At 47.1% G+C, this 15,538-nt stretch overlaps 1 protein-coding gene across 4 annotated transcripts in view; it reads left to right on the top strand.

The window, feature by feature from the left end:
• The window catches only part of STIM1 (stromal interaction molecule 1), a 193,637-nt gene that overhangs the window by 158,779 nt on the left and 19,320 nt on the right, over positions 1–15,538 (top strand). For all 4 annotated transcript variants that reach the window (XM_059134215.1, XM_059134221.1, XM_059134225.1 and 1 more), the window contains exons 6-7: positions 10,790–10,967; positions 15,328–15,505. In XM_059134215.1, coding sequence (XP_058990198.1) covers positions 10,790–10,967; positions 15,328–15,505 — 356 coding nt within the window. The remainder of the gene's footprint in view (positions 1–10,789; positions 10,968–15,327; positions 15,506–15,538) is intronic.

Raw genomic sequence — 15,538 nt, forward strand, 5'->3', positions numbered from 1 at the left:
TGTTTAATTCCTGAAGATCTGCAAGGTGGGAATGGCCAGCCCTGCCATCCTTTTCCTTATTCTAAGTGAACTCTTGGGGAGCAAAAGTGGTAAGATTTCTGAGAAAATTAATCTTCACCAAGCAGGCTTCTAGGGCCCACTTCTTGCCCTTTGGGGCTGTTGGCATCGGTTGAGGATGCCAGCAGCAGAATGCGGTAGAACCAAGAATCAGTCCAGAGAAGCAGCCAGCGGGCAGGGTCGGAGACTCTAGAAATTTTCCCATCCAATGCGTTTGGCTTGATGGCGCCCAAGCTGATGTCTCATTAGAGGTGGGTGGGTCTGTCCTTTTTTGTTTTTTAAATTTTTAATAAGCTTTATTTTTAAGCATAGTCCTAGGTTTGCATCAAAATTGAATGAAGATACACAGATATCCTATATGCCCCTGCCCCCATACCTGCCTAGCCCCCTCCATGAGTGGTACATTTGTAACAAATGATGAACCTACACTGACATATCACCAGCATTCAAGGGTCCACACTTTATATTGGACTTGACTCTTGGTGTTGCACAGTCTATGGTTTTGGACAAGTGTAAAATGATATGACCTACCATCATTACAGTATCATATAGGCTAGTTCACTGCCCTAAAGATCCTCTGTGCTCCACCTGTGTATCCTTCTCTCCCCCTCAATCCCTGACAACCACTGGTCTTTTTTTTTTTTTTTTTTTAATTTTTCTATAGTATTGCCTTTCCCAGAAGGTCTGTGTCTTTTGAAAATGTAAAACAAAGCAACATGAGAGAAGACTGGTTTCCTTTTTCTCTTTCTCTTTCTCTTCCTCTTCTCTTGCTTGCTTGTTTTTCATTCTTTCTTTCTTTCTGTCTTAGGGCACATTTTTGCTTACCATTCATTTATAAGTTTTGGATAAATGACACAATGGATGTCTCTAGCGTTTATGGGAGGCCCACTACTGAGCAAAGGCTTCTCATTCACTGACATTTATTGAACAACTACGGTATACCAGTTTAAATGACAGGGTCCCTGCTTTCAAGAAGCTCCATCTAGGGACACCTGGGTGGCTTATCAGTTAAGCATCTGCCTTCAGGTCATGATCAAGTCCTGCACCAGCTTGTTGGTCAGCAGCAAGCCTCCTTCTCCCTCTGCCTGCCACTCCCACTGCTTAAGCTCGCCCTCTCTCTTGCGTGTGCTCTCTCTCTTTGACAAATAAATAAAATCTTAAAAAAAAAAAAAGTTCCATTTAAATGGCGATAAGCACATCAACAATACAGTAAGTGATCAACAAATACAGTGTTACAGCTGTCATGGAAACGTTTCCAGAATTCAGCTGAGAGCACAAAATGGGGACAAGTTTTCAATTTGAGTCCAAGAAGCTTTATGGAGGAGATCATTCTTGAGCTGAGTCTTGAAAAATGAAGGGAGCTTTACTAGACTTTCCCATGAACAGCTTACATCCCTTTCTTTGTATATACCACCAAGACTTACAGCAGAAGAATCAAACCCAGTGATAAAAGCTAGGCTACTTTTGCAGAGGCTATCCTCTGTTCCCCACCAGGAATGGGAGGCCTTTCGCAGCCTGAAAGCCTTCTTTAGTATTCTGAGATGTATTATCAGACTGTTATTGTTCTGTATCAAAATAGGATTTACCATATCTGAAAGGGTGAATTAGAAACTGCAGGTCAAAGTAGGCAAGGATTCTGTCTGGGAACATCAACTGGGGCTGGAAAGCATGGGAACCAGAGTCCTAGGTGCCGATAATGGGTCCAGGGGGCCAGAGGTAGCAAGAGGGGCTAGTGTAGCAGGTTAGGCTGATACCAGCATGGGAGAGGTATTTTCTCCTAGGCTACCTTCATACAGCCTATAGCTTACATGTAACCTAACCTACCGGAGTCAGAGGGCAGCAACAAACAGTGTTTTCTGAGAGGTAAGAAGACACTTCATACACACTAGGATAGGTATCTTAAAAACAAAAACAGGGAGACAAAATGTGGAAAATAACTAGTATTGGCAAGGGTGTGAAGAAATTAGAATCTTCGTACATTTCTAATGATAATGTAAAATGATTCGGCTACCATGGAAAACAGTGTGGTTGTTCCTCAGAAGGTTAAACGTAGAGTTACCATATAGCCCAGGAATGTACCCAAGGAATTGAAAACAAGCTCTCAAACAAGCCCAGGTACACCTATCCAGAGCAGCACTGTTCACAGTGGTCAGAAGGTGGAAATAACCCAAGTGTCCATCAGTGGACATGTGGCTAAGTAAGCGGTAGTATATCAGTACAATGGACTGTTCTTTTGCCACAAGAAGGAATTAAGTTCTAATACATGCCACAACATAGGTGAACCTGGAAAGCATGCTAAGTAAAAGAAGATAGACGTAAAAGGTTACCTATTGTATGATTCCATTTATGTGAAATATCCAGAATAGATACATCTGTAGAGACGGAATACAGGTGGGTGGCTGGCAGAGAGACTGGAGGAAGAAATGGGGAGGGACTGCTAGTGGGTATAAGGTTTCTTTTGGGGTAATGGTAATGTTCTAAAATTAATTGTGCTTGTGGTTGCACAACCTTGTAAATATGATAAAACCACTGAATTGTACATTTTTTATTTTTATTTTTCAAAGATTTATTTATTTGAGTGAGAGAGAGAGCATGAATGGAGAGAGGGGCAAAGGGAGAGAGAGATGCAGACTCCCCGCTGAGCAGGGAGCCTGATTCAGGGGCCGAATCCTGGGACCCCAGGATCATGACCTGAACAGTAGGTAAACGCTCAACCAACTGAGCCACCCAGGTGCCCCTGAATTGTACATTTAAAAAGAGTGAATTTTAGGGTATATGAATTATATCTCAATGGTAATGAAACATGTAGAACTTGGTTTGTTTTATAACTCTTAGACTTCCATTTAAGAACTTCCTGTAAAATTTAGGAAAGTAAAGTACCTTGCTCTTTTCCAAATTTCCACTTATTGTGTGACCTTGTATAGGTTGGTTTTCTCAGGATGTGTTTTCTGATTTGTATTATGAAACAATTGAACTAAAGGATTTTGATTCCTTTCAGGTGAACATTCAATGGTTTTTGAGGGGAAACCCTTTGATTGATAAGTGTCCTGGTAAAAGGATAAAAGACAGGAAATCTGTTCCTTCCGCTGCTTATCTATATCCTGTACTTTTAGGAATTGGTCCTTGGCCCTTGCCTTATCAAGTGACCTTTGTCAATTCAGTTCTCCTACCTAGATTTAGGTTTCCTTATTTGTAAGATGGGCTTTGTCATTAAATAGGCTCTTACTGGGTCCCTCCTTCAAGGACTCTGATAGACCTGGGTGTTCTCCTGGGAGCTAAGATTTTGGAATCCAGCAGCTATTCTGATGGCAAATACCATTTGAATACTTTCCTACTGATGGCTCGTTAAAGAAAATTTTTTGAAAATTGCCAGATGGAATCTGAGGAAAATACTAGGAAGCTCTTTGCCAGGAGACTTCTGCAAGGATGGAGCTGTGCATGAGGGGTACCTGCAAAGAATCCCTTGGTCTGTGTCCTGTGGGGCCCTCCAGCTCTGTTTCCCATCTAAGCATGGGCTAAAATGCCAAATTCAGCACTGTTCCCTATCCAACCCCACAACCCCATGCAGGCTTAGTGTGATGGCTGGTACTGCTGAGCTGCTTCTGCCCCAAGGGTGAGTTCTTAAGGCTGTGGTCCTTCCGGCTCACCAGAAAGCAGGTAGTAGATAAACACCCCAGAGAACCTGGGCCAGGTACAGCTACCTTGCCCAGCCTTAATGAAAATCCTGCCCTCAGTTGAAGCTTAAGAAATCTCAGATCAGAGGTTTGTTGTGCAGTAGCCATGAAGGTCTGCTGAGTGATCAGGGTCCCTCTGTCCCCAGCAGCCTCCCGAGTTTGGGAAGGGGGAAGAAGGGTCAGACTGGCTCATCACAGAGCACCTCAGGGCCCATTTTCCAACAGTGGAAGGCATCTCTGTCGTCCCCTCATGGCTGCAGACTGCATGTGGCCTTTTCAGTCTCTGCCGGCAGAGCTGGCTCTAGGCTTGCATGATCTCTTCGGGGCTCTCCTAACAGTGCCATCCATGGTCAGGGGTTAGGTGTGCTCTGACGCACGAAGTCCCAAGGCAGCTTGCCGTGGAGGCCTTGGCTGATGCCTCACTCTGGGCCCCGATCATTCACTGAGGGGGCTTTTCCTCCTCCGAAGGGAATGTCTCAGAGAAATGGAGGCTTAGGAGATGAGTTGAGTTTTTAGAGGTCATTAAGCTCTTAAATAGCTGAGCCATGGCTCAGACCCTGTCTCTGGCTTCTATTTCAGTGTTTTTTGGTACTTTGTTGTCCTGTCCTCCACTTCTGGTGGAAGAAGCAAGATAGAGTATAAGAATTCCATTTGAAATCAAGCCAGCGGCTCTATCATCCAGTGGCTTTGTGACCTTGGGTACATTTGTTAAGTTCCCTGTGTCCTAATTTCCCCTAAATAAATGGTAGCTATGGTTTTCAGTATATGCCTACTGTGGTTAATCCTGGGCCAACGGCTAGTGTAGCCTTTGAGCTTTTAGCAGGGGTATGGAGAAGGGTGTGGAGAAAGGTCTACAGAGTAGTTGTTGGGGCAGGGGGATGCTATGGAGAGGAAGGCAAGCATACACCTTGTCTTACTTCCTCAGCAGCTCAGATAATGAGGAGAAGTCCATTGGAAGTGGGAGTGGCTCCTCTCCAGCAAAGCTTGTTTTCTCCTGTCAGCTCTATCCTTATGGTCTTTCTCTTTTCCTTCCTTCCTTCCTTCCTTCCTTCCTTCCTTCCTTTCTTCCTTCCTTTCTTTCTTTTTTTCTTTTCAACTCACTTTTCACCTTCTCCAGGATGCCTTTCCAGCCTCTTCCCAGACATGTTCAACCTTTCCCTCTTACTTTTCTCTGGGATTCTATAACCCTTTATATCTGCTTTCTTTTTTCTTTCTTTTAAATAGCAGTCTATTTTCCTGTTACCCTTTAAATGGGGAGCTCTTTGAGAGTAGAAACAGCTTTGTTCATCTGTCGTCATAACTCCGCATATGGCCCAGCAATGAGCAGGTGTTAGGAAATGTATGCTAGAAGTTGTACAAGGAGACTGGGCGTCCTCAGAGCTATAGGACAGGGGAGATGGGAGAAGAGTCTGGCCGGGCTTGGTGGTGGGGAGACTACCGTGGAGTGTCTTCCATGGGCTGGTGAGCCTGCTAAAGCCCTGTTTGGGCTGTAACCAGAAAGCAGGAGGAATACTGCGGGTTAACCACACAATTCAGCACAGACTGCTGTGTGAATGACCAAAGAAATTCCTAGCATACTTTTCGGCAGTAAGGGATGAATTAGGTGTATCTGCCAGAGGAAAGGGTATTGTGGGCAGCAGAGAAGGTTGTGAGAATAGATTGGGAGAGGGGATTCTTCCAGAAAGTGATAATGATTGGAGGCTCACTTTCTTAGTGTGAACTGTACCCTGAAAATTCTCACCATTACTCCTGCATCTGTTAACATGGTAGCATCTCTTTATCCATTCATCTGTTGAAGGGCATCTTGGCTCTTTCCACAGTTTGGCTATTGTGGACATTGCTGCTATGAATATTGGGGTATAGATGGCCCTTCTTTTCCCTACATCTGCATCTTTGGGGTAAATACCCAGTAGTGCAGTTGCAGGGTCATGGGTAGCTCTATTTTTAATTTCTTAAGGAATCTCCACACTGTTTTCCAAAGTGTCTGCACCAACTTGCATTCCCACCAGCAGTGTGAGAAGGTTCCCCTTTCTCCACAACCTCTCCAACACTTGTTGTTTCTTGTCCTGATAAGTTTATGCTGAGCAAAATAAGTGAAGCAGAGAAAGTCAATTATCATATGGTTTCACTTACTTGTGGAGCATAAGAAATAGCATGGAGGACATTAGAAGAAGGAAAGGAGAAAAGTGAGTTGGGGAAGGTTGGAGGGGGAGATGAAGCATGAGAAACAAACTGAGGATTTTCAAGAGGAGGTGGGTGAGGGGATGGGTGAGCCTGGTAGGCATTAAGGAGGGCACGTATTATATGGAGCACTGGGTGTGGTACATAAACAATGAATCTTGGAACACTGGAAAGAAAATAAAATAAAAAATAAAGAAGTAGGGAATCATGGATATTTAGAGGCAACTAGCAATCTCTGCCCTGTATCCAAATAGGATTTCCACTTCTAGAAACTAGTTACACAGCTATCAAAGACTTAATGCATAAAGATATTTAGCACAGCACTTTCTGAAACAACCAAACAAGAAAAAATTCTGGGGGCGCCTGGGTGGCTCAGTGGGTTAAAGCCTCTGCCTTCAGCTCAGCTCATGATCCCAGGGTCCTGGGATCAAGCCCCGCATCGGGCTCTCTGCTCAGCAGGGAGCCTGCTTTCTCCTCTCTCTCTCTGCCTGCCTCTGTGCCTACTTGTGATCTCTGTCAAATAAATAAATAAATAATCTTAAAAAAAAAAAAACAAGAAAAAATTCTGAAATCTTTAAAGATTTAGATAAAAGAATTATGGCATACCGGTACAATGTGATGGTGCTCCATGTGCAGCCATGGTTGGAATATATAGCTAAGTGAAGAGCAACTTGGGAAACAGAATAGAGCATAATCAAATTTTTTAATAAATATATGTGAATTAAAAAAAACACAGTAGCATCTCATTTGTTTATACTCTCCTCCTTGCCTCAGGCCTGCTTACATTAACAGTTGACCTCATTTTGCTACAGTCTGTTTGCAGCACTTAGGCTGGGAATTCTGCCACTCTCTGGCTCCCAGGTCCTTGCCAGCATCCCTGGCTTTAGCTCCATTCACCTAGCCAGCCACTGCTACTCTCCTAATGCTTCGCGGTCCATCTCCCTGGGCTGTGCTCACTGGTTCTGTGTGGGTTCTGAGCGCAGAGCTTGTGGCGGGGCTGGAGCCTGCTGTATTCCCCTTGTGTTCTTTGCACACACTTTGTACTATGACCCCTTCCCTGCTGAAACCTGCCTACCTTCTTCCCTTTTTCTTTCCTTTCTGCCTTTGCTGAGTACCTGCTCTTGTCAGGCTCTGTGTTAAGTATGGGGCCATAGGGAGAAGTAAGTCTTGTGCCCTGGCCCTGAGAAACTCACAGGCTATCAGAAGGCAACCAGCGTGAAGGTTGAAAAACACACAAGGGAGTCTCTGAGATAGCAGTAAATAACCCATGTTTACTGTCCGAAGAGTGGGTTGGTTAGGGAATCCTGGTTGGAGGAGAAGGAATGGAAATATTGCTGTAGACTATTGTAGGCTGGGCAGTGAGGAATGGAAATGGAATTATGATGGGGAGAAGTACATCATTAGTAAGGCATGGACTAGATTCTTAATTTCCCCTCTTTTTCTGATATACTGGTTTGTAGATTCTGTATTAGGGTTCTCCAGAGAAACATAAGCTGGATAGATGGATGGATGAATGGTTGGACGGATGGATAGATAGATAGATAGATAGACAAATAGATATGAGGAGGTTTATTATAGGAATTGGCTCATGTGATGATGGAGGCCAAGAAGTTCCTTGATCTGCCATCTGCACCCAAAGAACCAGGAAAGCCATTGGCACTATTCAGTCCAAGTTCGAAGGCCTGAGAACCGGGAGGGCTGATGATCTATGTCCCAGTCTGAGTACAAAGACGCGACCAGCAGGAGTGCTGATATAAGAAGGCAGAAGAAGATGGATGTCTCAACTCAAGCTGAGAGAGCAAATTCATCCTTCCTCACCCTTCTGGTTCTACTCAGGCTCTCAGTGGCCTTAGGATGATTGAGTGACATGCACTCCATTAGTGAAGACAGTCTTCTTTATTCAGTCTACTGATTGAAATACTGATCTGTTATGAAGGCAACCTCACAGACACACCCAGAAAGCTTCCTTGGCATCCCTTAGCCCAGGCAAGTTGACACGTAAAATTAACATCACAGATTCCCTTAGGACTGTGGAGTTCAGTCCAGTCCAGGACTCCCCTGAAGGGACCTGATAATTCTTACCTCTCCTTCTTTCAGTTTTAAACTTCTCCTCTCCTTTAAATCCCACATCCACATTCATAATTACCTACTGGGACTGTCCATCTGAAGATTTCCAGAACACCTCAAAGCACCCTCATTCATAACTGCACGCTTGGTCTTGTTCATGATTATGTGACGATGCATTTGAAAGCTGAGGAAGCAGAGATCCAGCGAGGGCAGAGGCAAGCAGAGAAGCCAGACTCCCTAAGGCTAGTGCAGGATGCTGCTTTCGATGGCACAAGAATCTGTCTATGGAAGGCCTTCCATTTAACCTTAGAGGCCTGGCCATTTGGCCTTTGGGTATTCACCATCCTGATGGCAGTGCCATAGTCCATTCCCAGTGTGTCCTTTGGGAGAAAAACTTTACGGCCACACTCAGGCTAGACTAGGGGATCAGCTCCATGGTGAGCGACATTTGCACGTGACAAAGCAGAAGGCCTCCCTGCTACACAAGTCAGAAAGTTGTAATGAGAGCCAGGATGTAGCAGAAAGACCATGCGGTCAGGCAAGTCTGGATCCGAGCCCTAGCTCTGTCACTTTTCATGGACCCCAGCAAGGCAGGGCTCCTGGGAAGCGTCGGTGTTCTGGTCTGTAGAGTGGGAATACAAATACCCTGCCTTCTAGAATCACTGTGAGAATCCGAGCTGGTGGGTATAAGTGTCTGATATGTTATATATCTTTTCTATTTCCCTTGCTTTCCTGTGTGGGTTAAGGGGAGAGAGATAACATATTGGAAACTTATCAGTAAAGATTCAGTTCCACAGATATCTCCTGAATCTGTGAGCTGGCCAGCACTGTGCTGGGCACTGGCGTACGGACAAGTGACGACCGCTAGGGTCCACAGAGTCTGTTAGCCACATTAGGCTAATTTCCTTCCTGCCAAGCTTGGTGGCTCATGGGATGGGGCAGGCTGTATCTCTGAGCTCTGGCCATGCATTTGTGACAAGGTAGAGGGGTGTATGGACTGGATGCTGGTGTATTTAAGAGGAGTTACAATGGGTTGAAGAGATCCAGAGGCTAATGACAGGTGGAACAGTATTACCTTAGAGGAGCGAGGGTCACTGTCAGATCTGTCCTTGGCCCTGGTCATTCAGTATTTGTAGTCATGATTTGGGTGAGAATATGAAGTTGGAGAAAATAATAGGCTCTTGTTCCACCGTGATCTGGACAAGGTAGGATGGGGACTGAACAGAAGAGCCCAGTCTGCATGCCCACCTGCAGCACTTTGAAGTGCTGGAGGTGACAGGGGGCGGGTGTTGGCTTTCGCAGAGTCTTGTTTAAGCAGGAGGACCTCTGACTTTCAGCAAGGACGTAAGGCTGGTGTTGGAGTTGGGAAACCTTGGAAACCTCTGGTAGAGGCTGTGGGGGGCCGGTGTGTTCCAGAAAGAAAGGCAGCTCGCTGTGCTGCAGGCGTAGCTGTCTTGGGACCTGAAGGGCAGGAGCGTGAAGACTTGCCTGGGGTCGGGAGGCCCAGCCTGCCTGGAGGCTAGAGGACGGTCGCCAGGGGACCCTCGGTTTTCTCTGGCATAAACATATAAAGGACATGGCTGCCACCCCAGTCCTCATAAGTCCCCTCCCTTGGATCGAAATAGAATGTGCTAATCTGTCTTTGATCCCACACCCATCCCCATGCCCTGTTGCTCTGCTGTCAGTCAGGAACTATGAATATAACACTTTTGTCAGACTGGGCCTCAGCTACATGTGTCTTTTCCTGCTGTCTCGGGCCCACCTTGGTGGCTGCACCTGGGTCCTTTTGGATTCACCTTAGCCCTTGTCCTTTCCAGGCCCTGGGACCCTGTCTGTCCCACTCCCCCTCCTCGACCTGAGGGTAACCCACTACCCTGACTCCCAGGCCTGCAGCTTCTCCGAGCCTACTGCTACTCCATCCCAAATTGAGAACAGCCCAGGCAGGGGCCACGGCAGCAGCCCTGCTCTCCTTATGGGCTCTTCAGGTCTCCTGTGCCGTGGTGCAGAGCCCAGATCTGGTAGACTAGGAACAATGGCAGGCTCCAGCAGTGGCCCTCTTCTGCTTGGCTCAGTTCTCAGGACATATCTATTGTACTTATCTTCTGGTATTGTTCCTTGTTCAGCTTTTCAGTCTTGCTCTGAACCCCAGCCACCAGCGCTTTGCCACATTGCCACTGGGCATTCTCCAGAGGTGGCTCTGTCCCTCTATTCCTGGCACCTGCAGTGTCTTACACATCCCAGCCTCTCGATATTCCTCCTGTCCTACCTGGTCTCTGGGTCAAGCCACAGCCTAGAAATGCTCTTCCACAGATGGACCTTGCAGACCTCTACCTGATCTGGGCTCTGTGTCTTATGCCTAGAAGAGGTGAGCTGTCCAGGGGGCCCAGCTTCTGCAGGAACTTCAGTTCCACAGCCAGGCCTCAAGTTCTCGTCATCTGGCTTTATACTCTTTATACCGACCGTCCTGTCCCCCCTACTCTAGTGCTCTAGCATCGCTTACTCGTCAGACAGAAGCCCCTGCATGTGGGCACATGGCCTCCTCGTAGGCCGGGGGCAGCTGGGATGTCCTGAGAAGGCACTCATTTTTAGGCCAGTATGTTTAGTAAGCTTCCTGTCCTGCCCTCGGGCCTCTCATCTTTTCCAAAGAACTGTACTTCCACACGCGATACTGGTGTGTGGCAAGTGTGTGTCCAAGAAGAGAAACTAACTCTCTGCAGTGGGAAGGCCTCGTGCAGGACGGGATGCAGTAGGGTGTGCAAGGCTGAGTGTGCGGGGGGCATCCTGTCTCACCACGGCTTCCTCTTTGGCAGTGACCCGCCATAATCACCTCAAGGACTTCATGCTGGTGGTGTCCATCGTTATTGGTGTGGGCGGCTGCTGGTTCGCCTATATCCAGAACCGTTACTCAAAGGAGCACATGAAGAAGATGATGAAGGATCTGGAGGGGTTACACCGAGCTGAGCAGAGTCTGCACGACCTTCAGGAAAGGTAAGACCCTTCCCCTTCCCCACAGCCGTGGTGCCGCCAGCTCTTGGGAGCCTTTTGTTTCCACCTGGGCTGTGGGCCGTCTCGCCCCGAGATATGCTGCCGTGGCTGCCGAGGCTGTGCCTACTTCCAGAACTGCTTTGGGAGGGTAGGGTCCTGCCATTGCTGTTGTGTAGGCAAATATTCCTCCTGAGGGCAGGAGCTTATTTCTGTCAGAGACCTTGAGCCTCCCTGGTTGGATGGCTTGCCCACTCTATCCTTCTTCCTGCATTTGAACTGTTATCCTTCCCATAATTAACTGTTCCTCACTGTTCCCCAAAGCTCACAAATCTGTCTTCCTAATACTTGTAGTTCTTTCTTGTACGGAATCTAAATCTCCTAAGTACTCAGTTGTTATGTGACTTTGGGTAAATCCCCTTCCTCTTCTGGGACTTAGTTCCTCATCTGTACTAAGAAGGGGTTGGATCAGGAAAACACTAATGGCCTTCTAGCTCTGACAGTCGGATTCTGTTTAAACAAAACATGGCTTAAAGACTATTATTGTAGGAGATCCAGCTGTGAACAGAGGTGGCAGTCAGTCAGTCAGTCAAATTACTTTCTGATGTCTAGGAACCAGGTCTGTGCTGGGAATTGTAAGGAATTCACTGCTCCTGGGGCAACAAAGCTCACACACATACGAAGGAGCAGTGAGTACACTCTTAGTGCAGTGACTTGTGCCCACTGATGGCATGAGGATTCTAAGAACAAGAAGGGCACAGAGGCAGGAGATGAGTGGATATGGACTCCAGAAGGCGACCTTGAAAGATGAGTGGATTTTGGGGCGGGGGGCGGGGGGCAGTCCTGGCAGTTAAGGTTGAACATATATAGAGTGAGGCCAGATCCCTGGCACCTTAAGACTCACATGGAGAAGTTTTAGTAAGATGCAAAAGGCAGTAGAGTGTTAATGCATGTATTTGGTGTTGTGCTTTGTTTTGTTGTTGTTTTTTTAAAAAAAATTATTCATTTGAGAGAGGGAGAGAGGAGAGCGAGCAGGGGGCAGTGGCAGAGGGAGAGGGAGAAGCAGGCTCCCTGCTGAGCAGGGAGCTTGATGCTGGGCTCCATCCCACCACCCTGATATCATGACCTGGAGGCGGCCGCTTAACTGGCTGAGCCACCCAGGCACCCCAGCTTTGTTTTTGAGAAGAGGAGGGACCTACTTCAGGACTGTTTTTTAGAAAATTATTCTGGCAGCTCAGGGATTCCAGTGGAAGTCTTTGAGGAATCCATGTAAAAGGAAATGACATCTGGCTCTTTTCTGTCACTTTAAAATGATACTCTTCTTTGGAGGGCAGGGAAAGGATTTCTTATGAACTAGAGATTATTAGCTGCGTAAATGCATTATCTTTTAATCACCACAACTATGTTAGATAGGTACTTTTATCATCCCTAGTTTAAAGTTGAAGAGATGAGGGCTCAGAGAGGGTGAGTGCTTTGCTTAGGGTCACATAGCAGGAAGTAATGAGCCAAGAGTTTGGACAGCCACAGGGGCTGTCTCAGTAAAGGTGGCCCTATCAGATTCATTTCCATGGGTTGAGTTTCTAAGGGGCAAGTGGAGTTTTATCTCTGAGCTGATTTCTGGCTACTTTTCTGAGCCCCTTGGTCCTGGGCCCTTTGCCAACTGGGGGCTAAATGCTGCTGTCTGGGCATTCTTCGTTTGTCTGAAAAGCATGTACTGTTTTCATTCCAAAGGCAAAGAATCCAGGCAGGAGACATTCCAAGTTTGGGGATAAAGCTAAGCTCTCAACCCTCCCTACTCCCCAAGGCCTCCAGAGCTTAATGACCACAGTGGCACTTGGAGGACTGAATGCATGCGCACACCGAGAGACAGGCACACGCACATATTCCTCTGACAGTGTCCAGAGCCCACACGCCTCCTTGTCCCTCCTTCCTCTACTGGCCCTGTGCTGCCAGATACCACTGAGCTTTTTTTTTTTTTTTTTTTTTTTTTTAACAGAGTTCCTGATACTTTGGGGGAATAAATGTAATGCCACATGTGCATTCCAGGTAGGATTTCATGGGGTTTCGAGATAATTCTTTGATGCAGGGATTTTGATTCCCATTTAGAAATGAAGAAACAGGCCTGGTGCAAGGAATGGACTTGCCATAGTCCCACAGCTGCAGCCAGGCTGCCTCAATCTCTTACTTGTAAGGCTGACTGACTGCAGCCTTCAGGATGCTCAGGCTTCTGTGGAGTCTTTTTTTTTTTTTTTTTAAAAGATTTTTAATTTATTTATTTAATAGACAGAGATCACAAGTAGGCAGAGAGACAGGCAGAGAGAGAGAAGGAAGCAGGCTCCCTGCTGAGCAGAGAGCAGGATGTGGGGCTGCATCCCAGGACCCTGGGATTATGACCAGAGCCGAAGGCAGAGGCTTTAACCCACTGAGCCATTCAGGCGCCCCGGCTTCTGTGGAGTCTTGACTGTGCGTGTATTTGCTCATTTCTGCGCCCACTGGTACTTAACGATCTTCTCGTTAGGACTATAAAAGGGGGTTTGGTTTTTTGATTCTACTTTAGAGGAGCTCCTTTCAGCTGGACAAGACTGACAGATCATAGGTTTTCCTGAAGAGGCTGCTCTTTGGTGAAGAACTGAATCCCTAATGGTGTGATTCCAGGCAGTTGGGTTGAAGAATACGGTAGAGGAGGGTATTCAGCAAGGGGAAGCAGAGAGGGCAGGAAATGGCGCCTCGGGTTTGCTTTCAGCTGTGCCTGTAGCGCCACCTGGTGTGTACCTTGAGGAGACCCACCCTCCCTTGCTCTCCAGGGACGGAGTAGGCAGAAGACTGCAGTTTGTCTGTGGGAAGCTTGCCGCCTGGAACTTTCCCTTTGTCCCTCCCTTCCCGTCCCACGACCTCATTTGTGGCTCCAGCCACTGACAGGTCTGGACTTGGCAGTTGTTAGAGGTTGAGTTCTGTCTTCAGAACTTCTGTTCTGTCTCTGCCTCTTCCGTTTCACCTGCTTGATTAACTCAGAGGTTAGTGCTTTTTTCTGAGGGCTCCTTTTGTTCTGTAACTTATCCAGCTGTACCTCATGTCTAAGCCATAGATCCCTGTCTTCTTCATCATCTTTTCCTCTCCTGCCCTGGTCTCCTGTCACTTGGTATTTCTCACTAAGGTAGGAAGACTCAACTGTGGCCAAGTCCTTGCTTTCTTCCAGAGGGATTAGCAAACTCTTTCTCTTTCTCCTGGGTCTAGCCCAGGCCTCACCTTCCCTGACTCCTCTCAGCAAGAGTTGATCACTCCATCCTTTGGGCTCATCCAACATCTTGTATGTCTCTCTCTCATAGAACTTGTCACACTGTGTATACTTACCTGTTTACTTGTCTATATTGGGCTAGATCCTGAGCTCCCCAGTGACAGGGGCAGTTTTCTTATTCATCTCCATGGATCTGAGACTTAGTTCAGGGCTTGGCATTCAGTAGATGCTTGGAAGTGCTTGCTGAAGGAATGGATGAGTGAATGGGTGGATTAACGTAGATATGTAGAGGAAGGAAGGAAGGGAGGAAGGAGGCTGGGTAGTTTTGTCAGTGAGCAGAGGGACTGTGTGGGTGGGTACAAAGGTGTATTTTCATGATAACTCAGTCCTTGAGATCTTACCACCATGGAAGATATTCAGAAAGGAAACTCAAGCCTGGGGGCAGCAGGGGATCTCCCAAGCGCTGCCCAGCCCCTTTCGCATGAATTTCATTTTTCTCTGCCTCTGGGAACAGGTACTTAGGACTCCAAGAGTTGCTGCTCAATTCCTCATTCCTTTCTTGTCTTCCCTAAATATCCCCACTGCCACCACCCCAGTCATATCTCAGCCATTGCGCCTTCTCTGGATCTTTGGCCTAGCTTGCAGGGTATTCTACATTTGCTGAATCTTCCAGACAGCCCCAGGATAAGGGGAATAACTATGGGATTTGGAGTCATACAGATTGGAATTCTAGTCTCAGTTCTACCTGCAATTACTTTCCATTTCTAAGTCTTAAATCCGGACCTGTCAAAGCTGCTAATGGTACAATATTTAATTATCTGAAGGGAGGACACATGAAGTACCCTGTAAACTAGCAGTTGTTGGGATCTTAGTATGTGAGGCACCTCGGAGGAGGGATTCACATATCCAGGAACCTAGCTTGATTACTGGCAGCAAAATGATGGCCAACATAAGAGACGTGGTTGCCACTATGTTTCCTTTTGACCCTGAGCTAACTCACAGCCAGTCAACAAAATAAGGAGAATACATTCTCAGTGCCAGAGCTCTCATTTTCCTCTTTGATGCCCCGACACGTGGCATATTGGCTGGCACCCTTGCCTGGCCTTCTCCAGCTCCCCGCATCGCCCCCAGGCTGCACAAGGCCCAAGAGGAGCACCGCACAGTGGAGGTGGAGAAGGTCCATCTGGAGAAGAAGCTGCGTGATGAGATCAACCTTGCCAAGCAGGAAGCCCAGCGGCTGAAGGAGCTGAGGGAGGGTACCGAGAATGAGCGGAGCCGCCAAAAATATGCTGAGGAGGAGCTGGAGCAGGTAGGAGATTGTACAAATTCCTGGGTGTCTTGG

This window comes from Mustela lutreola, chromosome 1, assembly GCF_030435805.1.
Source record: "Mustela lutreola isolate mMusLut2 chromosome 1, mMusLut2.pri, whole genome shotgun sequence".
NCBI lineage: Eukaryota > Metazoa > Chordata > Mammalia > Carnivora > Mustelidae > Mustela > Mustela lutreola.